This window comes from Gouania willdenowi, chromosome 5, assembly GCF_900634775.1.
Source record: "Gouania willdenowi chromosome 5, fGouWil2.1, whole genome shotgun sequence".
Lineage (NCBI taxonomy): Eukaryota > Metazoa > Chordata > Actinopteri > Blenniiformes > Gobiesocidae > Gouania > Gouania willdenowi.
Window position 1 is genome coordinate 30,428,477 of NC_041048.1, and position 21,860 is coordinate 30,450,336.

The window sequence follows — 21,860 nt, forward strand, 5'->3', positions numbered from 1 at the left end:
AAGATAAAATGAAGAAACTCTATGATTGTGCTGAGCGGCGTATTTTCAGTGTGGGCGACCAGGTGTTGGCTTTACTGCCTATAGTCACTTCCCCATGTCAGGCCAAATTTACTGGGCCGCACAGGGTATTAGAGAAGGTGCCTGAGCATAATTACATTATCTCCACTCCCAGGCACAAAAGAACAACCCAACTGTGTCACGTAAATTTGCTGAAACCATATTACGATTGAGGGTTTGATTCTTCTGCAGCTCAGGCTCAACTCTCTCAGCAGCCTGCGCATCCAGCATGTTCAGTGGGGAGAGTGTCCACAGTGTTTGCTCCTCAAACTGTGGCATCAGAGTTGGAAGATAGGTTACCAGGTCTTAATACTGCTGTATTGCAGGGCCCTCTAAAGAACTCAGTGTTGCTGGGTAAATTACATGTGCAGATTTGTATGGGCTCATTTATGCTTTTCTTTGTCTGTTTGGAGACACTCCCACTCAGACACATCTCAATGAGCATGGTATCAATGTTGGAGATGCTCAACCCATTCGGCAGAGATTTTATTGGGTAACTCCCGAAAAAAGGAAACATCTGGAGGCTGAAGTGAAAAATATTTTGAAAAATGAAATTGCTGAACCCTCATGTTCAAGTTGGGCATCACCTTGCATCCTGGGCCCTAAACCTGACAACACCCTAAGGTTTTGCACAGAATTTCACAAGGTAAGTGTAGTGACTAATCCTGTAAATTTGATTTACTTAAAGGCTATTGGCAGGTCCCTCTGTCGGAACGAGCGAGTGAAATTCTGGCATTTGTAACTCCAAGTGGGTTCTTTTCTTATAAAGTGATGCCTTTTGGATTGCAAATGCTCCAGCCACATTTCAGAGACTTATGACCAAGGTTTTAGGGGATATGAATGGTTGTACAGTCTACTTGGATGATGTAGTGGTTTGAACTGATACTTGGAACAGGCTTTATTTAGCCGAGGCCCAGTTGACAGTCAACCTTGCCAAGTGTGAGTTCGCAAGGGCAACAGTGACATACTTGGGTTGAGTGGTTGGCGAGGGGGTGGTTTGCCCAGTGCAGGAGCTGTTAAGTGCTATCCTACTCCCACTACAAAAAAGGAACTTACAGTATGCGTTTCCTGGGCCTTGTGGGCTATTATAGAGGTTTCTGTAGATACTTTTCTGAAGTAATGGCTTCACTCACTGACTTGTTAAAAGGTAAAATAACCTTTGTTTGGTCCACTGCCTGCCAGGCCTTTGACCAACCCTTTATCCTGCAGGTGATGCCAGTCACGTGGAAGCTGGTGCAGTTCTTTTGCAGGCTGATGACCTGGGTGTTGACAAACCTGTGAGCCTCTTCTCAAAGAAGTTTAACTCCTATCAATTGAATTATTCTACCATCAAAAAAGAGGCTCTGGCATTGATTTGGGCTCACAAGCATTTCGATGTTTATGTGGGTGCTGGCGTTGTGCCTTAATTGTCTGCAATGTCCGAACCAGAGACTGATCAGGTGGTCTCTATTGTTACAATCATATTGGCTGGGAATTTGATTTATTAAGGGTTCGGAAAATGTAGTTGCAGATGCACTGTCCAGAGTTCCTTAAATGCCTAGCCTATGTGTACAGAATGGCCTGTCAGTTAGTTTATCTCCCATGTCACTTCTCCTTTCCCCTTCTTAAATTGCTTCCCACTGGATGCAGGTTGCTGAGGGTGATGGAGTATGATGGCAAGTTTAAGCGAAGATGTGTTAATGCAATGTTTGATTTTTGTGGGGGCCCCATTTTTTTTATGGAGGGGGTTATGACAGTCTCCTACCTAGCAGGGCCCGTTTTGTCTTTTTTGTGGTGTAGTTGTTTGTCTTGCAGATACCTGACTGGTGAGCAGAGCCTCATTAGACTGACTGGGAGCACCTGACCAGTAGGGATGCGCATTGTTTACCGGTTTCATTTGGGAACCGGTTCTTAGTCAAACAATTCTTTGGAATTGCTAACAAAAACTGTTTATGATTCTGCTATTGGTTGTTCCCAGGCTGCACTGCCACTGTAAACAAACCCACCGCACTCGCAAATTTGTGATGACGTCACACTCAAGCGGCTGCAGATCAGAGCTGCTTCATGCCTGCGGTGTGTCGGTCTGGCTGGGCCCTTGGGTGGGGGGCAATCTGGCGTGCTCTGGGGGGCTCGGTCGGTGCGCTAGGCGGCTATGGGCTCCCAGTACTGCTTCTGTTCCGGGTCCTTCTGGCCTGGGGTCCGGTTGCTGCTGGCTCCGGGACTGCAGGCAGGCGCCCACCGGCTGCCCTTTTGGCGCAGCTTTGGGCGTCTGCTGGGCGTGGCTTTGGGGGTCTGCTGGCTGTGGGCTTTGGCTCCTCTGCTGGGGTCTCGGGCGGGGGGCTCTCTGGGCCCTCCCCTTGGTGGATTTGGTGCGGGGGTGTGGGTGGGGGGGGTGCTGGCGCGGGGCCTTGGGGTTGGGGTCAGTAAAGCAATAGAATAAATTGAATAAATTAATTTATTTCATTGCAATAACAAAACATGCATTGCTGTCTCATTATGATCGCACTTCTTGTAGCGTCGACCTTTGACAGCATGTGCAGACAAGTGAAAAAAAACAAAACAAACACTGACCAGGTTTGTAAGATGGAGCTACTGCACTATAGAGATGTCCTGATAACAGTTCTCTTTCATAATATTGCCAATCCTGATTGGCGTATTGAGATAGTGACATACAGTCACTTACTCATAGTAGGTGCTACTTATAGTAGGACTACCTGTGTCTCTTCCCTCGCCAAGGTGCACTAATTGGGGTGGATGGTCAGACCTACTTCTTTTATCAAAGACAAGATATGGCACAGGTGTTGTAAATGTTCATCCCAGCTGGTACTGTACACAACATTGTCTAAGTAGGCAACAGTACAAGTAAAATTTTAATAATCCCATTTGGAATTCAAAAGTATTAACCACATTATGTACATGTAACATATAAAGGTATCAAAAATATATGAATATTAAAAATAATGTCAGATTATATAATTCAAAATGAATAAAAAATATAATTACATTAAATACTATCAAAATTATACAAAAGCCACGTGCTTCGTTGGGCCGGTATGGTTCTGGGGGTGCCGCAGGGCGGGTCTCTGGCTGTGCTGCTCGGCGATGACTTTAAGAAGGAATCACTTGACTTGGGTTTCTTCACCAAACGAAGAGGAAAGTGATCGGCTTGACCATATTTTTGTTGTAGTTTGTTCCCAGTGTTCCCAGTGATATCACCTCATTTAGATAGACATAGATTTTTAGCTGGATTCAGATCAATCACAACTTTCAGTAAAAACACCTTTGGCAGAGTTTTTGGGGAAAATACAAGAAATAACTTCTATGCATCCATCAATAGGACTCCACATCCCACAATGCAATGCACCAAACTTTTCTGATAACATCAATGAACTGAGAGTTTACAATAGAGATCACAACAAACATTTGAGCTGCAATTTTGAACCTTTTACATCTTTTCCTAGAGCAAATGATCTTAGAATTATTCATTTGAGGCCTACACTGTCTATTTGATTTTTAAAAATTATGGTCTTCAGCAGCTTTAAGTACATCCGATAATTCTGAAGCCTCAGTCTGCACAGTACCGTAATTTTCGGACTATAAGTCGCAACTTTTTCCTCACGCTTTGAACCCTGCGGCTTAAACAATGACGCGGCTAAATTGTGGATTTTTCCCAGTTTTATAAACTCCAGGCTGCCACAAAATTTTGCTCCGTCACATCTTCCATGTAATCCTGTTTACAATATCTGCAATGTAACTGAGTCAATAGTTTTCACTTGTCAGAATAGGATCACGTTGAAGACCGAATCTTATTATACACGCCCCTTTTTGTTAAATAAAAGAATGTCCAAGTGGATGGTCGCCGATCAATTCTGTGAGATTGTTTACATTATAACAGGCACAACGTTACCAAATCAATTATGTTTGTTACAAAAAAAACCAAAAAACAATTTTGTTTGTTACAGATGTCAATAGTTTGATTTAAAGATGTCTGTAGTTTTCAATCAACATTTTATACATATGTTTAATTTGAACAAAAGTGTGACACGTTTTTAAATTGTCATCCAATGAATTATGACTTTTTTTTCTTATAATTATGACTTTGTTTCTCATAATTATGACTTTCCTTGGTCATTTTTTTTTTTAGTGGCGACATCGGGCTTCCATAATATCAACATTTTGTATCACTTTTGACTTTTTCCTTCATTAAGGCTGAAATGTGATTAAATTATGTAGTGTTGCTTTTTTCAGGGCCGCTCTGAGTTGCTGAAAGTTGTTTTTAAAATAAATCACATTCAGGACACTGTCTCTTTAAGAATATGGAAACAGCCTCGTGAGCTACAAAGCGTTAGTTAGAGAAACACATGCAGTGTTTTCTCAAACATATTTCAGTGCTTCAACATTGATACTGATAGAGTTTAACAGACAGACAGACAGACATCTGCACTGAGCCTCTGACAGACACCCGCTAACATGGAGGAAGCAGCACAGCTATCTCTGTGTGTCCGTGGACTGGGAAGGAGAGGGAGCGGAGAGTACTTCTGCTCTGTTTAAGCGCTTAATAATCTATAATGTCTGTAATGATGACATGCTGACTAGCAAATGGTGTGATTTGGCAGAGAAAAAAAAAACATTGGATGTTCTGTGTATGGACCACAGACATATGACGCAGACATGGCACCACAAGGGTTAAAATGTGAACTACAGACGGTTTTACGATCTCCATGATTTGGGAGATTGTCGTCATGTTGTAATTCTTAACGATCTAATATTATCAGATCGCACACCCTTAAGCAGAAGTATTGACAAATAGTATTTCCAAACCCTTTCATTTGCAACGTTCAACCAGAAAAGGGTGCCCACTGTCTAATGTTGTTTACTTTAACCATAGAAGCCCTTTATTTCATCCACTCACCCAATGAGAATCGATAAGAGAATTGGTAAGGAATCAAACTGATAAGCAGTATTGATAATGGAATCGGAATTGCTAAATTCTTATCAATTCCCATCCCTATCTCGCGATAAGATAGGAAGTAATGGAGTATTACCTTAGAATCAATATGGATTCTTTAGTTTCACTACATTTAGGCATTTAAAAAATAAATCATTGAAAAGTGATGATTGGAAAGGCAAACCATAGTTATAAATGGCTACAATAGACATGCATGTTTGATGGATTGAAGAAGAAACCGCTGAAGGAAAATGAAGACCTAATCGCTCTAAAGTGCTATATTGCTCAGGCTGAATTCACATTAAATAAAAATTAAAAAAATCCAATGTTAATACTTTATATAGTACAATCCTTTGCATGTTTCTTTTTTGTTAAAATATAAAGTACAACAAATTATTATCACGTCTCCTCTAAAGAAAGGTAAGCTAAGCTTTATTAGAGCAGAAAATGTAAAAAGAAAGGGCAGTGCTACACCATAGTGAGGGGGAAAAAACAAGGAATAAGGAGTTGGGGGGTGTTAATATGAATTATTATTCATGGTTTCTTATTTGAGTATAATTCAAAATCTTTACACTGAATGCCCTTACATTCAATAATCCTGTTAATACACTTTTTTCAAAGCCTATTTTCATGGGACAAGGAGAAACAGTTTCATAACATTGATTTGAACTTAATCTAAATCTAACAACACAAGCTGCACGTAAGCAATGAGACAATCAGATACAAACGACGTCAGGGACAGTCAGATAAAAGACAGTTTGATGGGAAAAAATCAAAACAATTAATATGTAAAAATGTTTGCGTTCTATTTTAAATACTAAAACGTTATACACATCAAACAACTCATATATATCCATCCATCCATTTTCTTCCGCTTTTGAATTATGTCTGACCCAAAAAACGTGTACATGTCTTTATCTCCTGATGAGCTCATGTTTTTGACCCTGACGATCACAAATGCCTTACGTCTCATAACAAAAGAAGACACATGAGAAGCCATGTGTCAGGCCAAGACAAAACTGGATAAAAATGCTGAGAAAACAACATTCGGGGTGAAGTCAGAGGACCCCTGGGGCCTGTTGGTTCAGACCACAGCTGTGTAGGACGAGTGCTTGTTCTTCATATAGACTTGGTATTGTTGTTGATTAATTTCTGTTCATCTGTTAATAAAATGATTGATTGATTCAGCAAAGCAAATCCTCTGACTGTCTCTCTGAATGCAATCTCAGGTTTACACAAGACTATCTTTCTCTACTCTAACAGGGGACATCAAAATAAAGGATTAGAGCTAAGGGATTGTTGTTATGCTGATATTATAATATGATGCTACTATTGTGCAGGTTGGGGGTTCGATCCCAGTCCCTGACTATGTGTCGAAGTCTCCTTGGGCAAGACACTGAACCCTAAGTTGCTCCCAGTGGTCGACTAGCGCCTTGCATGGCAGCTCTGGTCCATTGGTGTGTGAATGTGAGAGTGATTGAGTGAATGAGCTGATATATAAAGCGCTTTGGGACTGCTTCAGTGTGGTGATAAAGCACTATATAAATCAAGTCCATTTACCATTTACGTAGTGAGATTAAAGAGGGTGATAAACTACACAGCTGAAGTACAATAAATGTGACCATGGACAGAGGGAGTGAGTCCTTACACTTGTTAAAAAGCTATTTGTTCGAATCCAATGTATATTATGTCACAACAAGAGCTTTCCCACAGGGCAGATAGCCCCTCCCAGCCAGCCCCCAAACCTTTCAATAATTGTAAGATGTTAATTTCACCTTAATATTTATCGCTAGTTTTCATCTCAATGAATTGCTGAGTGGTACAGACGCCATCGATGCCATATGAGGTCAAATCAGGGTGGAATAAAATGTATCAGTGAGTTGGCAGGCAGAGACATATAGTGATAAGAATGTAAATGTAATAATAATCTGGTCACCATGTCCCACAATATCAGCCAAGCATCACTTTGTTTTTAAAAAGCATGTGAAACTGTTCTCTTTGGTTGACATTTCTCTGCCTGACCAGCAGAAGGCAACCTCTCTCTTTCTGCTCAACCACTATTCCAGTCTTTTCAAGCTGTTCCAGGGCAAGTGAAGTCCACGGTTTGGCAAAGTCAAAACTACCAAATCATTTGCAGAATGTTAGAATGTGCGTCTGATGTCGTCAGAATGACCACTTTCCAACATTTATCTGCACCGAAGGGTGTATAACATTTAAATTACAAACATTCATGTGAGACTATGTTTGGCCCCTTAGTAAAACAATTACAAAACAACCTGTTTTGAGTTGGTATGCAAAGTTAGGCTTTATTTTAGGCCACAACACCATAGGTCATAATATAACGAATACATTACATCATAGGAGAAAGCACCTCCCAATATGGGAGAGGAATGATTCAAGTTAAACACTGCAGTCCATCGGGGGTATCCTGCAGACTGTACAGTTTGACATCCAACAACCGAAAACAACAACAATGTGCCAGAAATTACAAATGTTATACAGATCACTAAAAATCAGAACTTTCCAGAAAACATCAGACACAAGCAATGCAACTCTAGGTAAACATACACCACTTTGGTCAAAAATACTGTAGCTTGAGTACTTTTTGCTGAGTCTTCCCACAGAGACACCTCTGAGGAACTCTGATCTGTAAAAATGTTCTGTCTCCATCCTTTGTGATGTTTTAGTGCAGCACTAGATAGTGTGACTTTCAGTGACACAGCACCCACAATTGTCCCTTAAATATTGGGTTGGTTTGCTTATTATGAGGGTGTCCTGGTATTTCCCTGGTAATGGGACATGTTCCAGTTACTTGGACCAGCTGAACAATAGCAGCTCTGACTTGGAGCTAAGCTTCAGAGGATGCCTGGGGTTTGAGCTCAGCCTTTTCCATGGTTGTACCATACGGATCGGACCGCTTGAAAAAGCCCAACTAGGAAAAGACATGGAAAGATCAAATACAATGTTAAGTGCTTTGAATGCAAAAGTTAGTTTATTGTGTGTCTTGGAATTTTAAAATAAAACCATTGCTATTTTTTTAACAATGTTAAATCTTTAGTTAATTCAGTATTCGCTGAAAATCATAAATTTCTAAAGGTGTGACTGCATCTGATGGAAGCACATGCAAAAGGTGTTTTTTGTGTTTATTACGGTGGCTGAGAAGTGAAAAACACATTTACAAATACCACAACACATTTACAAATTATTGCAACATTTTGAAAATTTACAATTTTGAAAACAAATATACATAATATTACAAAAAAAAAATGCAAATAGAAAAACACTTTGATAAATGTTGAGATAGATTTACAAAGGCACATTGTAATTGTAAAAGTGTTTCCATATTTGTTCATTTTTTTTTACCTTTTGTAAAAGCCTTGAATTCGTAAAAGTGTTGTGGTTGTTAATGTGTTGTGTGAACTCACAATGGAAAAGGAGGGGGGATTATTTTCAAAATAAAATACTCCGGATTGACAGTAACACATGGAAAACACCAACCTTCCGCGACCTCCAGCGGGCCCATTTCAGACTCGGGAAGACCAGACCTTTCCGTTGATCACATGTTTGGCCCGATGCGAGCACTTTTAAAATAATATTTCCGTCACGTAAATAATATTGCACTTATCCATGGTTGAATCACATATATATATATTGCGTGATTACACCTGAATTAGTGGGATCTTCTGAGTCCTTGCTACAACAGATACACAGCAAATCCGGAAGAGGTGGGGATTGAAAGACAGCATCTGTTGTGCTGTAGAATGCACCCCCTTTCTCGCTAGCGTGCACACTTAACCCTGGATTTCCACTGGATGTGTATCTGCTCAGAAACTGATCCGCTGCGTAACTGCAAGGCAAATATATGTGATTCAACCATGGATAAATACAATATTTATATGTGAAATATGGTGGAAGGTCTGTGTTTTCCATCTGTCACAGTCAATCTGCCTTGAACGTTGTGAGTTCACACAACACATTAACAACCACAACACTTTTACAAATGACCACAACAAATGAACAAATATGGAAACACTTTTACAATTACAATGTGCCTTTGTAAATCTGTCTCAACATTTGTAAAAGTTTTTTGCTCTTTGCATTTCTTTTTAATAATTATGTATATTTGTTTTCAAAATTGTAAATGTGTTCTGGCATTCGTAAAAGTTTTGCAATAATTTGTAAATGTGTTGTGGTATTTGTAAAAGTTTTTGCATTAATCTGTAAATGTGCTGTGGTATTCTTAAATGTGTTTTGCACTTCTCAGCCACCGTAGTTTATAGTTTATCTTCTGTTAATTAGTGAAAAATACTTAGCATTCCCATGTTATCCCATGCATATGGACTTCCCATATGCTTGGGTTAACAGAGTGATTACACGTATTTAAAGGTGCTGTACATTTTTACACTTCATTTAGGTTTTTCCACATTTCTGTTACCTTGTACAGTAGATATATGAGCAAGGCCAACAGAAGTAGCCCCACTAAGACAGCCAGGATGATGATCCACACAGGAACCCAAAGGTGACTGTCTGGTTTGTTCCACATCAAAGTAGTCAAAACCTGTATAACATGAAAAGGCACAATTTGATTAATTGCACTAAAATGTACAAATAAATTGAAAAATAGAAATTTTTTTACCTTTTTGGATCCTGATGGTTTAAACTTGGGAGGAATGGAATAGGGCATTTTGTCTACTTTATAGTGAACAGAACACTCCAGTATGTACTGGGCATAGGCCCGCTGTGATAGATTAAACACATCATAATTAATGAAAATAAACAACAACAACAAAAAACCCCACAGCATTTATTCCAGTTACCTCTGACTAAACACAATCTTTCTCCTTCCGTGACACTTGCAGCTTTAAAAGTGACATTTTAGAATCATGGACCTGTTGTCTCACCTCAATGAAGGTTTCTGCCCACAGTCTGGAACGAACTGTTAGGATAGCACTCCCTCCTTTCTCCAGCAGCCCCACATCACAGTGCACCTGCCAGCACTCCACTGCACCAATGCAAGTCTATGGATGAAAACAGACATACAGTAAAAGATTAAACAATATTAATCAGCATTTTTAATCAAACAAATGAATACATTTGACCTACATAGGTAGCATTAACATAACCAATATTAGAATTTTTTGTGATTATTCAAATAAAGGATATTGGTTTGAATTATGCAGGTCACAATAAGTGTGGATAAGAACTTTATAGTGAGGCAAGTCTGAATCATAAAATTGTCACAATTTAAAGGTCTCACACAAGTTATGTTTATTCTAAGCTTAAATCTACTTTAATTCCCGACTGACCGGGAGATACGGATTCTGGTCCAACTGACAGCAGCATCTTTTGTTCTGAAAACTTCCCAATGGATTGTTTTGAGAAGCCTGACACTTCTGATTTTGATAATGTCTCAGGCTGGGATCAGGTGCAGGAAAAGATGAGCAGTGCACCCACACCCACTCAAACACTGTCTGTTGTCATTCAGTAACGTTTTGCGCATTGCATTGTGGGATGTGTTTTTACTTCATTCTTACTGTGATTTCTTGCATATGCCCTCATAAACACTGCTACAGTGACTTTCCAACCCATTTCTGGTGTTTTCACGGATTCAAAGTTTTTGCAAAAATATGGTAAATGTTTATTTTGGGGTTTAAACGGACAGTACAGAACCCGGCCGACATTTATTGACTCGTGGAGTGAGGCAATGTTACAGTGAATACTGGTAAGAAACTAGGAAAAAATTGTCTTTATCTGATTATTAAATGTACTGTATATTGTAGCTTGAACTTAAACTGAAAGCTCCAGTGTTTCCGTCATGGATGTCCATGACTGCGCAGGTCCGCCCCACGTACTGGTCTCAGAGGGAGAGAAATAACAGATGGGATAAATTGCATCTAAACCTAAGAGAAGCATATCCAAGGTGGAGAGAACATGCACAATGAATTTGCAGTCTCAGGGTTTGAGACTGCGATCAAAATGGTTGCATATGCGAGTATGTTTTCAGTGTGTGCAAGTGAAAATTTGATCTGGTCGCATCCGTGCGAGTGCATATGGATGACCTTATTTTGGACGGAGCGGCTCAGCGCTCCGTCACGTCCCACAGAGTGCACTTCTCTCTCTCTCTCTCTCTCTCTCTCTCGCTCTGTGCTGCGGGTGAGCAGACGGTGCACGCTCACGTAACTTGGCTGCGGGTAATGCATCGGTGAATGCACTGAGTATAAACACCAATGTGCTCCTTTGGAGTGCGCGCGGTCCGTGAGCGGAGCCAGGCATAACGAGTCCTTCACTGAGTGCATGCTCACATTGGAGGCAGCAGTAAAAAGGAAAAACGTGCTGAGCTCAGCGATAGAGCGTACACGCTCATCAGAATCAGCATGGAGGGACCAGAACTGAAGGACTATGATGCCAGGCCAGATGTTCAGCTGTGATTCTCCCAGAGCAGGGGTCTGCAACCTGCGGCTCTGGGGCCTAATGTGGCCCTTTGACTCTTGCAATGGCTCCCTATAACTTTAAAAAAAACTATTGAAATAAATACTTATTTTTACAGAGGCTATTAATGATTAATGACAAATAAAATCAAGATATAACAATTTGTTAACCTAAAATAAATCACGTTGTGCAATGACTCAGCACCTTCCTACTTCACCTCCTGCAACATCTACAAACCATCAACTTTCCTGTGACTAACCTTAAATGTTAAATCCCTGGTAAGATAACTAAACCAACAAAAACACTATTCTGGAAGATTTTCATTGTGTGGGAACAGATTCATTTAACCACCAATGTGCCAGTTAAATATACATGCTTTATGTGTGGTAAGAAATGAGCAATTAGCATGTGTTGATCACATGATCATGCATTATCAAATTCAAGTTACTTTTTGTAGCCTTTCAAATACATAAACTAAAAAAAATCTTCTTTACATAACATTGTGTTCATGTAAACTGAGATGTGTAAAAATTAGAATTCATTTAATTTTAAACTGTTTTTAAGTTTCCATTTACATGATCAATATAAATCAAACTTTATTCTATATCATTTTAACTGAATATAATTTAAGACACTGTATTGATTTCATTGAGAAAGTATTTTTTGGCTCCAGGACAACTTTAATCCAAGATTTCGGACCCCTGACCAGGGGAAGAGGGTTACTAGTCTCACATGAGAAACCACCAACCATACTTGGATGACCTATATCACTAAGCATGGTTGTTCCTCCACTTCGTCTTAAAATGGATAAAAAATAACCACTTTTCACATCTGGATGATAACATGTTTGGTTTAAGCACTGATCATTTTTGTCACAGACAGTTTAAGAGCAATCTGATGTTAAGAATTAGAATATACTAAACAGTACAGGTACATACACAACTTTATTTTTCTAACCCATCCCTGAGAAACAGTGGGAAACCACGTAGTAGCGCTTGGGGAGCAGTTAAAGGAGACATATCAGGCATTTAAGTCCTTCCTTTTTTAAATATAAATCATATAGTTGTGGTCTATAACGTGTGAATAAAAAGTTTATGCGCCGCTAAATAATCGTATCTCTTCAATCAAACTACAAAAATGGTCGAATAGGGTGGAGTTGAACCGAGTGTCACCTCTACAACCTGGAGAGGGGGCGGGGTATGAAGTGTCTCATTTGCATTTAAAGAGACCACACCAAAATGAGTTGCTCTCAGAAGCACATCAGAAAAGGGGTAGAAAAGGGGTCTGGGGAGCTATAATAATGAGGAATTCAGACCCAAGCATTGCAGTTCCGCTTTATATAGACCACAACTGTATGATTTATATGTAAAAAAGGAAGGATTTACTGTAAATGCATGATATGTCTCCTTTAAAGCCCAGCACTACTGTTTACAAAATGCAACATGATTCTTTATATAACCTTGCGATGACCTTTCCATGTTTGCAGTTATTATGGTCAATGACAATCACCAATGCTTGGAGAACACAAATCTAATAGCCTCCCTTTCACAAACAATTCCAGCAATCATCGGCAGATGCTGAGCAGAGCTCATTATATCAATTCCTATTTCCTCTGTTAAAAATAATAACTTGGTTAGGATTTAAATGCTTCCCGAATGAGAGCAGCTACCTCTTTCAACAAGCAGGATGAGCTTCAGTAACTACAGGGTGCAAGTCCAAAGACCTGGAAGAAACCCAGTCGGACTGAACTTTTGATAAATGGGCCACTAACTCTTTCAGGAGCCGCTTTTTTTTGACACATGATCAAAACCACACCACAATAACTGAGTCAATGAAGATAATTTCTCTCTGAGAACAAAAACTATTCACTGATGAAGGCAAAATGCTCCTGAATGAAGACAAAACACTAACCAGTAATTTGTTTATTTTTTCTTTTTCTGCCCTTGGAAATCAATGTCTGTGAAATAATTAGTATTTTAGTATCACCCAGTTGAAGTGAGTTTTTTCTCAGAAATAATTTTTTTAACATGTCCAGGTGTTTGTCAGTGGATCATAATTACACTGTGGGGTCCTGGCCTGTCTAATTTTTTGTCCGAACTAAAGTTTTCTACATACGTGATGATAGCAGAACTATTCAACAAGCACTCTATGTGAGCTTTGAGGGAAGAAGACTAACCACTGAGAGCTGTTTTTAGGCCAAGCTACCGGACTCAAAACACCACTCACTTTGTTCTTCTTCTTCTTGTTGTGTACACTAGTTAAAATCACTACTCCTCTGTTATTCGTGAATAGATCAGGCTGAAACTCTGAGCCCGATTTTCAATCCCCCCCCAAAAAAAACAAACAATAGTCGATTTCTCATTTATTTGCAAGTCAAATATTACGACGGTTGGTGGTACCAAATCATTGACACATACCAATATATAAATGGGGCACATATATATGGGGTCTCCAGGTGCAATAATGTGGCAAGAGAAAAAGTCTTCCCTCGAAGAGAAGTTGTTGGGTGTATCAGTTTAACTGGTGGCTATTATTCGTAGTGAGTCATTGCAGCAGATGAGACATTAATGCTTCCACAAGTTCATTTGTCAAACATAACACTAACTCATAAGCGTTCAATCAGTTCAAGTTCAGAAATTATCTGATCCAAAAGAAACAACTGGAACTAATTTAGGAGGTCTAACAGTTGTCTTGATGAGCCTTTGTGTCAGATCACACATGATCAGTTTAATAGCACAAACCGTGTCTGCAATATTACGGAAGCCCTAAAGGGCCATGTTTTCATAATTTTTTTTCCTCCATTTTCCAGTAATAACGACTTAATTTTCTTGAGATCTTGAGATAACGAGACTTGGTTTTCTCGTGATAAGGAGTTAATGAATTTTTAGTACAATAACCTTGTACAGTACGATATGTATTGTGTGTGTTTTGTTACACCAATGTGTATATTATCTGTAATAGCAAGGCATAATGCTATTTCAGCCTGTGTCAGGCCTTGATCGAAAAGAAACCTGATGCTGTGATCTTTATGCTCCTGCTTCTCTGACATTGTTACACTGAATGATGGTTCCTGCAATGATTTATTATACTACACTATTGTTTAGTTTATGATCCCGTTATCTCGCAAAGCAAAGCAAATGAAATGAATTCGTTATCACGAGAAAAGCATGGCCCTTTAGGGCTTCCGTACACTATGTCTCTCACCAATCTGATCTGAAGTTCTGGCAGCATTTCAAGAGAGCCAAGAGAACAAACTGATAGCATTGTGGGAAAAACTATGATCTTTGTTCTCGTGAAGTACTGTATGTAGAAGCTGTACTTTATTACAGGTTGATTTTCCAAATAAAGACAATGCATTTTTTTCTGTATATCTGGATAATATTAAATTGATTCTACCTTTGAGTTACATTTGGGTATAGGGAGCTGCTCACGTCAGGTGTTCAGTAATGAAACTCAAAATATGTTCAAATGTAATAAACAGGGAATAAATGCTTGTTCTCTTACCAGATTAAAATGGTCAGCCAGATGATCTCTGTCCACCTCCCTCCTCTGGATGTGGTGCTCAGTGTTGGACTTCTTGGAAGTGGGGACCTCTCCTGTTGCCAGCTGAAGCTGCATGTTTAGCAGAGGGAGATGGAAATACAATTTAATCAACTTAACAAAGCGAAATACAACCGATTACATGACAGGCATTATAGATGAAAGGTCTAAGGCTGAATAATAGCAAGAAAGTTCTTTGGACTCTTTTGTATCAACTTTTTCCTTCAAACATAGTACAGTAATATACCTTTAAATTGTCCATCGTCATGTTGGAGATTCCAGCCAATCATCACAGAGTATCATGTAGTCATCTCAGACTAACTCTGTATTTCCATTCCCATAGAAAGTCTATGGTGAATAGCATTTCAGTCTCATGTTTTAGTGCTTCATTATGTGTCATCCAGTATATATGTATATATATATATATATATATATATATATGCACTTACCAGGAAACAATAAATTGGACTTTTAAAATGACAGTAGACTAAACATTTGAATTCCACAAATCAGAACAATTGGATGCCTTTAACTTCATAAAACTACTGTAACTTATTGTACTAATCACAGTTTATCAAACATGTCAACCTAAACAAGTGCTTTTGATTGCATATACAGCTTTGAAATCGCCTCTCACTCCTACTAGTAACTACTACGTTACATATAATAGTCTTTTAGTTGAGCTGTGTTCTTGAGGTAAGTTGAGTATCTCTTTAAGAGCCAGTAATGGGATGAAGTTTATGGTGTCCTGGTGATCAAATGAACACAGTGTGAGTGTGTGTTTTTCATAACATCTGGAAAATAACATTTTTCAACACACACTGGGTTGGATTTAGTATATAGGGACTAAATTCTAGAGCAATATACATCTTTAGACAATTATAATTATGTACTTTGTGGTTGAACAAAAGTTTAATGACATGCCCAGGCCTTTGTGCTTTGAGGGCAGGTGTCCTGCCCAACCGTAGATAATGTTTCTCTTAGATTTAGAAGCTATTTATCCCATCTGTTAACCCTATCTTTTTCTGACTCGGGACGGACTGCGCGTTGACTGAAAGCGGATTGCTAACAGTCCACTGCATACACCGAGTTAGAGGACTCCCTATTCTCAGATCGCGAACGCGCATAGACTTTTGACGAGCAGCTCGAGCAGCCAATATTAATGCTCATGGATCGCGCTGTTGGTAGAGAAATCTCTAATTGGCTAAATTCCAGCGTCACGCTCCTGCATTTCTAAAGCTCATTTACAGGGACAGGAGAAGGAGAAGAGATTCACTCTCCACTCAGAACACATTGAATTACAATATGGATAACACCAAAAAAAACTTACATATTGCAGCTTTAACATTAACGATACTGTGTTCATGCATTCTAGTTCTCTTATAACTGCAAGCTATTGTAAAATAACTTCAACTCAAATCTTTTATCATTGATGAATGTACGTTATGGTATTTTTTTTTAAAGATGGAGATGTGCACTCATGTTGAATAAAATCTACATTGTGAGACAACCCTTACTTGCACTTAATTGAAAATATTTTAGAAAAATACACTGAATTACAGTGACTTAATCCGACTGCAACACCCTATCGTTGCATTGTATTGTTAAGTATTCTTAGCATCAATTTCTTTAAAAGCCAATTGTTTATTTAACTAGTAAGTTCTTGAAGAGATTCGAATAAAAAAGTTGATTAATAATAATTGTGACCTCCCCCCATGCATTTCAGACTATAGATGGAGATCTGCAACAACTCCATGAGAAATGTGTTCTTCACTCTTGCCCCATGGCTGCGTATGCATATTTGCAATGGCGTTGCACATAAACCCGTTCATTATGTTTTCACTTCAAAGTTAATGGCCAAGTCATTTGGTGGAGTTTATTTTTTATTGTATGAGTGTGCATGTGTTTTTACCTTGAGTTTCAGAGCATTGAGTGTGGTTTTGGAGGAGCAGCTGATTGGACCCTGTGTGACCACCTCTACAGGGTAGAGCAGCTCCTGACCATGAGCCTTTAGAGGGCATTTAACCTCAAAGGTAGAATGACTCAACACACTTGGACCATTATTCACCAACTGGTAGAAAAAAAAACAAATTACTTTCTGCAATTACATGTGATGGTAAGACACGAAGTTCTATCATGCACATGACATGCCTGAATAAGTGGCTGGTAAGTATATATTTGGGTTTCAATGGACACTTTTTAGAGATACCAACATGACTAGCCCCCTTTTAGAAAAACTTGTTTTTGCACAAGCATATCACTTGATGGAAACATTTCTGATCAAATCTTTTTGTTACCGTATTAATTTCAGTTCACCATCAACAATTCTAAAATATTTCAAAGGTCTGATCATTATCATCAGTCCATTTATAAAGACTGGAGGGATACTTTTTTCAATCATACAAACAGTTAAGAAAGCAGTGAGACAGTGAACTCATAGCGAACCTCGTGAACATGTTGGAGCTCCGGCCCAACATCCTGTTCCTGGCCCAGACTGTGATGAACCTTCCAGTTGGGAGGGGGGAAGATAAATTTGTCAGGTCGAGAAACTCTGTGAACAATTACACACAAACCCAAAAGTTATGCAATAATAACATGGCATGGGGGGGGGGGGGTATTAATCTGTGGCAGTGAAGGCTCACCCCTGCATGATGACAGTTGCCATGGCAGCCACCTTCAGCTCAAACTGCACTACCTCACTCTCAGAATTATTTACATTTTTACTGCAGAACAAACAGACATTATTTGTTTATGCCATGATGAACACCTGCATCCAAACAATATCAGATTTCTAAACATTAGAAATGAATATCAATCAACAATTCTGTTCTTTGTTTACAGAGACTGAAAAAATATCCAATCCAACTTTATTTATAAAGCACTTTAAAAATCCAGAAAGAGGGGGACAAAGTGCAAAAGACAAAGTTACAGAAGTGCATACACTAAAGTAAAAAGATGTGTTTTTTAAAAAGATTTAAAAACAGGCAGAGATGAAGCCTCTCTGATATAAAGCGGCAGTGCGTTCCACAGCTTCAGGCGAAAGCTCTGAGCTTTTTTCTCCTGTCTGGCACCGTTAGCAAGCACTGGTCAGCTGATTTAAGTACCCGAGCAGGGACATAGGGGTGAAGAAGGTCTGCCCGGTATTGGGGTGCGAGGCCATGCAGTGATTTAAAAACAAATAAAAGGAGTTTAAAATAAATCCTAAAATAAACTGTCAGCCAGTGTAAAGTGCTCAGGACAGGGGAAATGTGCTCAAATTTCCTTGTGGCAGTAAAAAGCCGTGCAGCAGCGTTCTGTACCATCTGGAGATGAGAAATAGAGGATTTACTAATCCACATATACAGTGCATTACAGTAGTCCAATCTAGAGGTAATAAAAGCATGGATCACTGTCTCAAAATGTTGCTGAGTAAGCATTTGTTTGATTTTGGCCAGTTGTTGTAAATGAAAAAAGCTTGATTTGGTAACACCTCTGATCTGGCTATCAAAAGTGTGTCATCTAGCTTAAAGCTAAGGGTGCTTTCACGCATATAGTCCCATGTGACCATGTGAACTGTATGAAGAAGAGAGACAAGTCAAATAAATGAATAATGTGGGAGTAATACGGAAGAGGGTGTGAAAATGTGTGTGTTTGTTTGTGTGCTGACAAAGCGGCTCTGAAAATGGATAGATGGATGGATATTTGTGTGTGCTGCCTGACGGAAAGTTAGGTTGTGAGTGTTTGTGCGTGCCTGTTGCCGTGACGACAGTGTGTGTTTGCTGTGTGTTGCTGCTGAGCTGTCACTGCATGGAGTTGCTCCGTTCCTCGGACAAAGGTCTTCTCTGCCTTTATTTTTCTGGCTCCGCCATGATATAAGTTTGAGAAAAGTGTACTGCAGGGTTTTACGTCACAAGCCTTTTACCTGGGTAGTAAATAATAGGGAAAGGTCTTCTAAGCACAGTATATTTAAGTATTAACAGCTAATGAGGTTAGGGATAAAATAAACGTTTATTTGAAATGTATTTTTTTGTTTATTTTATTTTTATCAGTGCATTACCTTTTTTAGGCACATTTTGTCTTTTTCTACCCTTTATCTGTAGTATAGCCATCATTATTACTCTGTATTTGTGCATTTTGTTGTTTTGAGTATTTTCTTCTCTCTCTTCTTCATCCAGTTTGGTCATTACCCCACTATAGGTTTACATAATTGCTGAGAGTTTGCTGTTTCCTGTTTTACCTGATCTGCTTAGTCTGTGTTACATTACTATCAGTTATTTCTGGTTTTCCTGCCGATTACACCACTTAGCTAATAAATAGAGTATTTTGAAAACCTTGGTGATGGTTAGCTTGGACGCATTCTTTATGAGAAGTAAAGGGTATCTCAATATATACACCTGAAGTGAAATAAATAAAATACAACAAAATGCTCTTAAAAAGGGCCTACCTTCTTATCTGGAATCCTATTTGGAGAGTTTTGTAGGTATCTTTTAATCTGGGCACAGTGAAGCGAAGGCCAGCCCATAGCTATAAAAGTATGGAAGCAAAAACAAGACAATTGTTACATGCACAATTGTGAGTAAATGAAAAGTCATTAGCAGGATGATAAGTTTCTTTCTCTATCAGTGAGTTTGTTAGTGTATTAACTGAGGAAGCTCATGTAAACATGTGTGCCATTGGTTCTTACACTGGTGCCAGACTTCATTGGGTTTCCCAGATCACACACCAGATAGCGGGTTAGGTTTTCTGCTTCGTAGCTGCATGTCAGTTGTGTCAGGCTCTGTTGGTAACAGGAATATATCAGATTCAGATGTCACATTCCCTTAAATGTTAAGATAAAGAAACACCACTGATGTCACCACCTTATCAGTCCCAGGTGCCATAAACTACTGTACATCCTTCATCTAATCAAAAACACATTTTAAACAGAGTATTCTGATGATACTGCATGTCTTGGTTTACAGATCTATGCTGCTGGTATGCCTGTCTTAATTAAAAAATGTTGGTGGGAACATCTTTTGCAACTTGGCCAGGCCATCAGGCACCAATCCGAATTGGTACCTGGTAAAAAAAAAAAAATAATAATAATTTTGTTTTGTTTGTTTTTGTTTTTTTAAATGCATGTGTAGGGGCCGTCCTCTGGTCGAGAGGTTGGGGATTCAATCCCGGTCTTTAACAGTCTATGTGTTAATGTGTCCTTGGGCAAGACACTGAAGCCCAAGTTGCTACCAGTGGTTGACTAGCGCCTTGCATGGCAGCTCTGTCCCACTGGTGTGTGAATGAGTTGATATGTAACACTTTGTGACCTCTGTCTGTGAAAGGTGCTACAGAAATAAATATTACTTACTTACTTACTTACTTAAAGCATTCTTAGTGTGCCCCAATTTTTATTCACTGAACCAAATTTTAGCAGTGTTGTACCTTCTGATGGAATTTGTTATGCTGTATATAGGCTAGTTTAGATTCTGATTAAAATATTTTACATCTGAACAAATACTAAAACATCAAATACAGTTTTGTTAATGGTATGGAACTCTAGTTATACAGGATTTTCACAATATACTAAAAATATGTTGTCATTTTTTAATCTTAATAGAGGTGTTTTTTTAAATAATTAAAAAATATATTTTTAAATTAATGACTTTTTCTTCTTTTTATTTGATAACATTTACAAACTTTCTAGAACATGTTACTATTTGATAACCTTGAAACTTTATGCATTGGAAAATTACCAATCCAGACTGATTTCAGTCATCGTTCCAGTCTCACCGCATTGCTACGTGCGATCCCACTGTAGTCCGCCTCAGCAGGTAACGCTACATAAAGCCCAGCCTCATACGCTCCTCCTTCTCCCTCGTTTCTTGCGTTGAAAGTCAGGCTCAAGTAGTTCTCATCGCCAAGGTAAATCTCTGTTCTGTCTCTGAGGAAAGAGCACAAAACACAAATATTCTACAACTGTTCATTTGAACACATTTTTATTCAATCACTACTCACCCCTTGCCAAGACGCTAGGCTAACTAAGCTACCAGAATCAACACAACCTGGATGAGTGATAAACTTTACAAACAACATCTGAAATCACAAGAAAACCAGTCAGTATCTGGTGTGACCACCATTTGCCTACATTTGCTTACAAGTAACTGTTATGTAATCAGTATACAAAAAACATGTAACTGTAATCTGTGACAGTATATTAAAAAATGTGTAATCAGATTACAAGTTGTTTTTTTTTGTAAAAACAGGGATTATTTCAGGGGATTACATTTTAAAAGCAAGCAGAATATGCATCAGTGCATCAACACAGTGCACGCACACACATTGAGACACTTCACGGCAGTTCACCACAACAAATGAACACGTTAAACAAGCTGTAACAATGTAGCGCGGTCACCGCACGCTTGTCTGGAAACGGACCAACGTGTCCGTAGAGTGACTCAGAGCGGCTGGATTTAATACATGTGATCACTGAAGAGTTTTCTAAGCAGAGTTGATAGAGCAGTACGTGTGTTTTATGTTTCTGTTACGTCATCACTGTAGTACTGTGGGACCTCTACACAACAATCTGAAGCACTGCATGTATGGCATTATATTTGTGCCACAACTCTGCTGTTAGTGCACGTCTGAACTTTATCACGACTGTAAATGGTCCACGTTATAAAGATTATACCTTGATTGGATTCAAATTAAACCAGCGCAAATTTTTAATTGATTTATTCTTTTAAGCATTATTTCAATGTATACAATTGCATTGTTTTAATTTTAGTGATTAGTACACATTCAGAGCCAGAAATGCAATGGGGGACTAATAATTTGCATAATAATTTATTTTGGTGTTTCAGTTTTGCCCAAAAAATCAAATCAGTGACCACCCTTGCTGTGGGCGGGTCATTGATTTGACATTGCTTTTACTGACAGCTTGAGTCATGAGGTA

At 38.9% G+C, this 21,860-nt stretch overlaps 2 protein-coding genes across 5 annotated transcripts in view; both read right to left on the bottom strand.

Moving 5' to 3' along the window:
- The window catches only part of LOC114462870 (formin-like protein 20), a 474,381-nt gene that overhangs the window by 47,578 nt on the left and 404,943 nt on the right, over positions 1–21,860 (bottom strand). The window lies entirely within an intron of this gene.
- LOC114462863 (integrin alpha-5-like) overlaps positions 7,304–21,860 on the bottom strand; it is a 56,126-nt gene continuing 41,569 nt past the window's right edge. For 2 of the 3 annotated variants that reach the window (XM_028445937.1, XM_028445934.1), the window contains 11 exons: positions 20,699–20,849; positions 19,617–19,709; positions 19,377–19,456; positions 17,596–17,676; positions 17,399–17,504; positions 16,866–17,024; positions 14,918–15,025; positions 9,886–10,002; positions 9,621–9,722; positions 9,420–9,542; positions 7,304–7,916 (listed from right to left, as the gene is read on the bottom strand). In XM_028445937.1, the coding sequence (XP_028301738.1) occupies positions 7,833–7,916; positions 9,420–9,542; positions 9,621–9,722; positions 9,886–10,002; positions 14,918–15,025; positions 16,866–17,024; positions 17,399–17,504; positions 17,596–17,676; positions 19,377–19,456; positions 19,617–19,709; positions 20,699–20,849 (1,204 nt within the window). In that variant the 3' untranslated portion in view covers positions 7,304–7,832. The remainder of the gene's footprint in view (positions 7,917–9,419; positions 9,543–9,620; positions 9,723–9,885; positions 10,003–14,917; positions 15,026–16,865; positions 17,025–17,398; positions 17,505–17,595; positions 17,677–19,376; positions 19,457–19,616; positions 19,710–20,698; positions 20,850–21,860) is intronic. The other variant, XM_028445936.1, reaches the window with a different exon arrangement.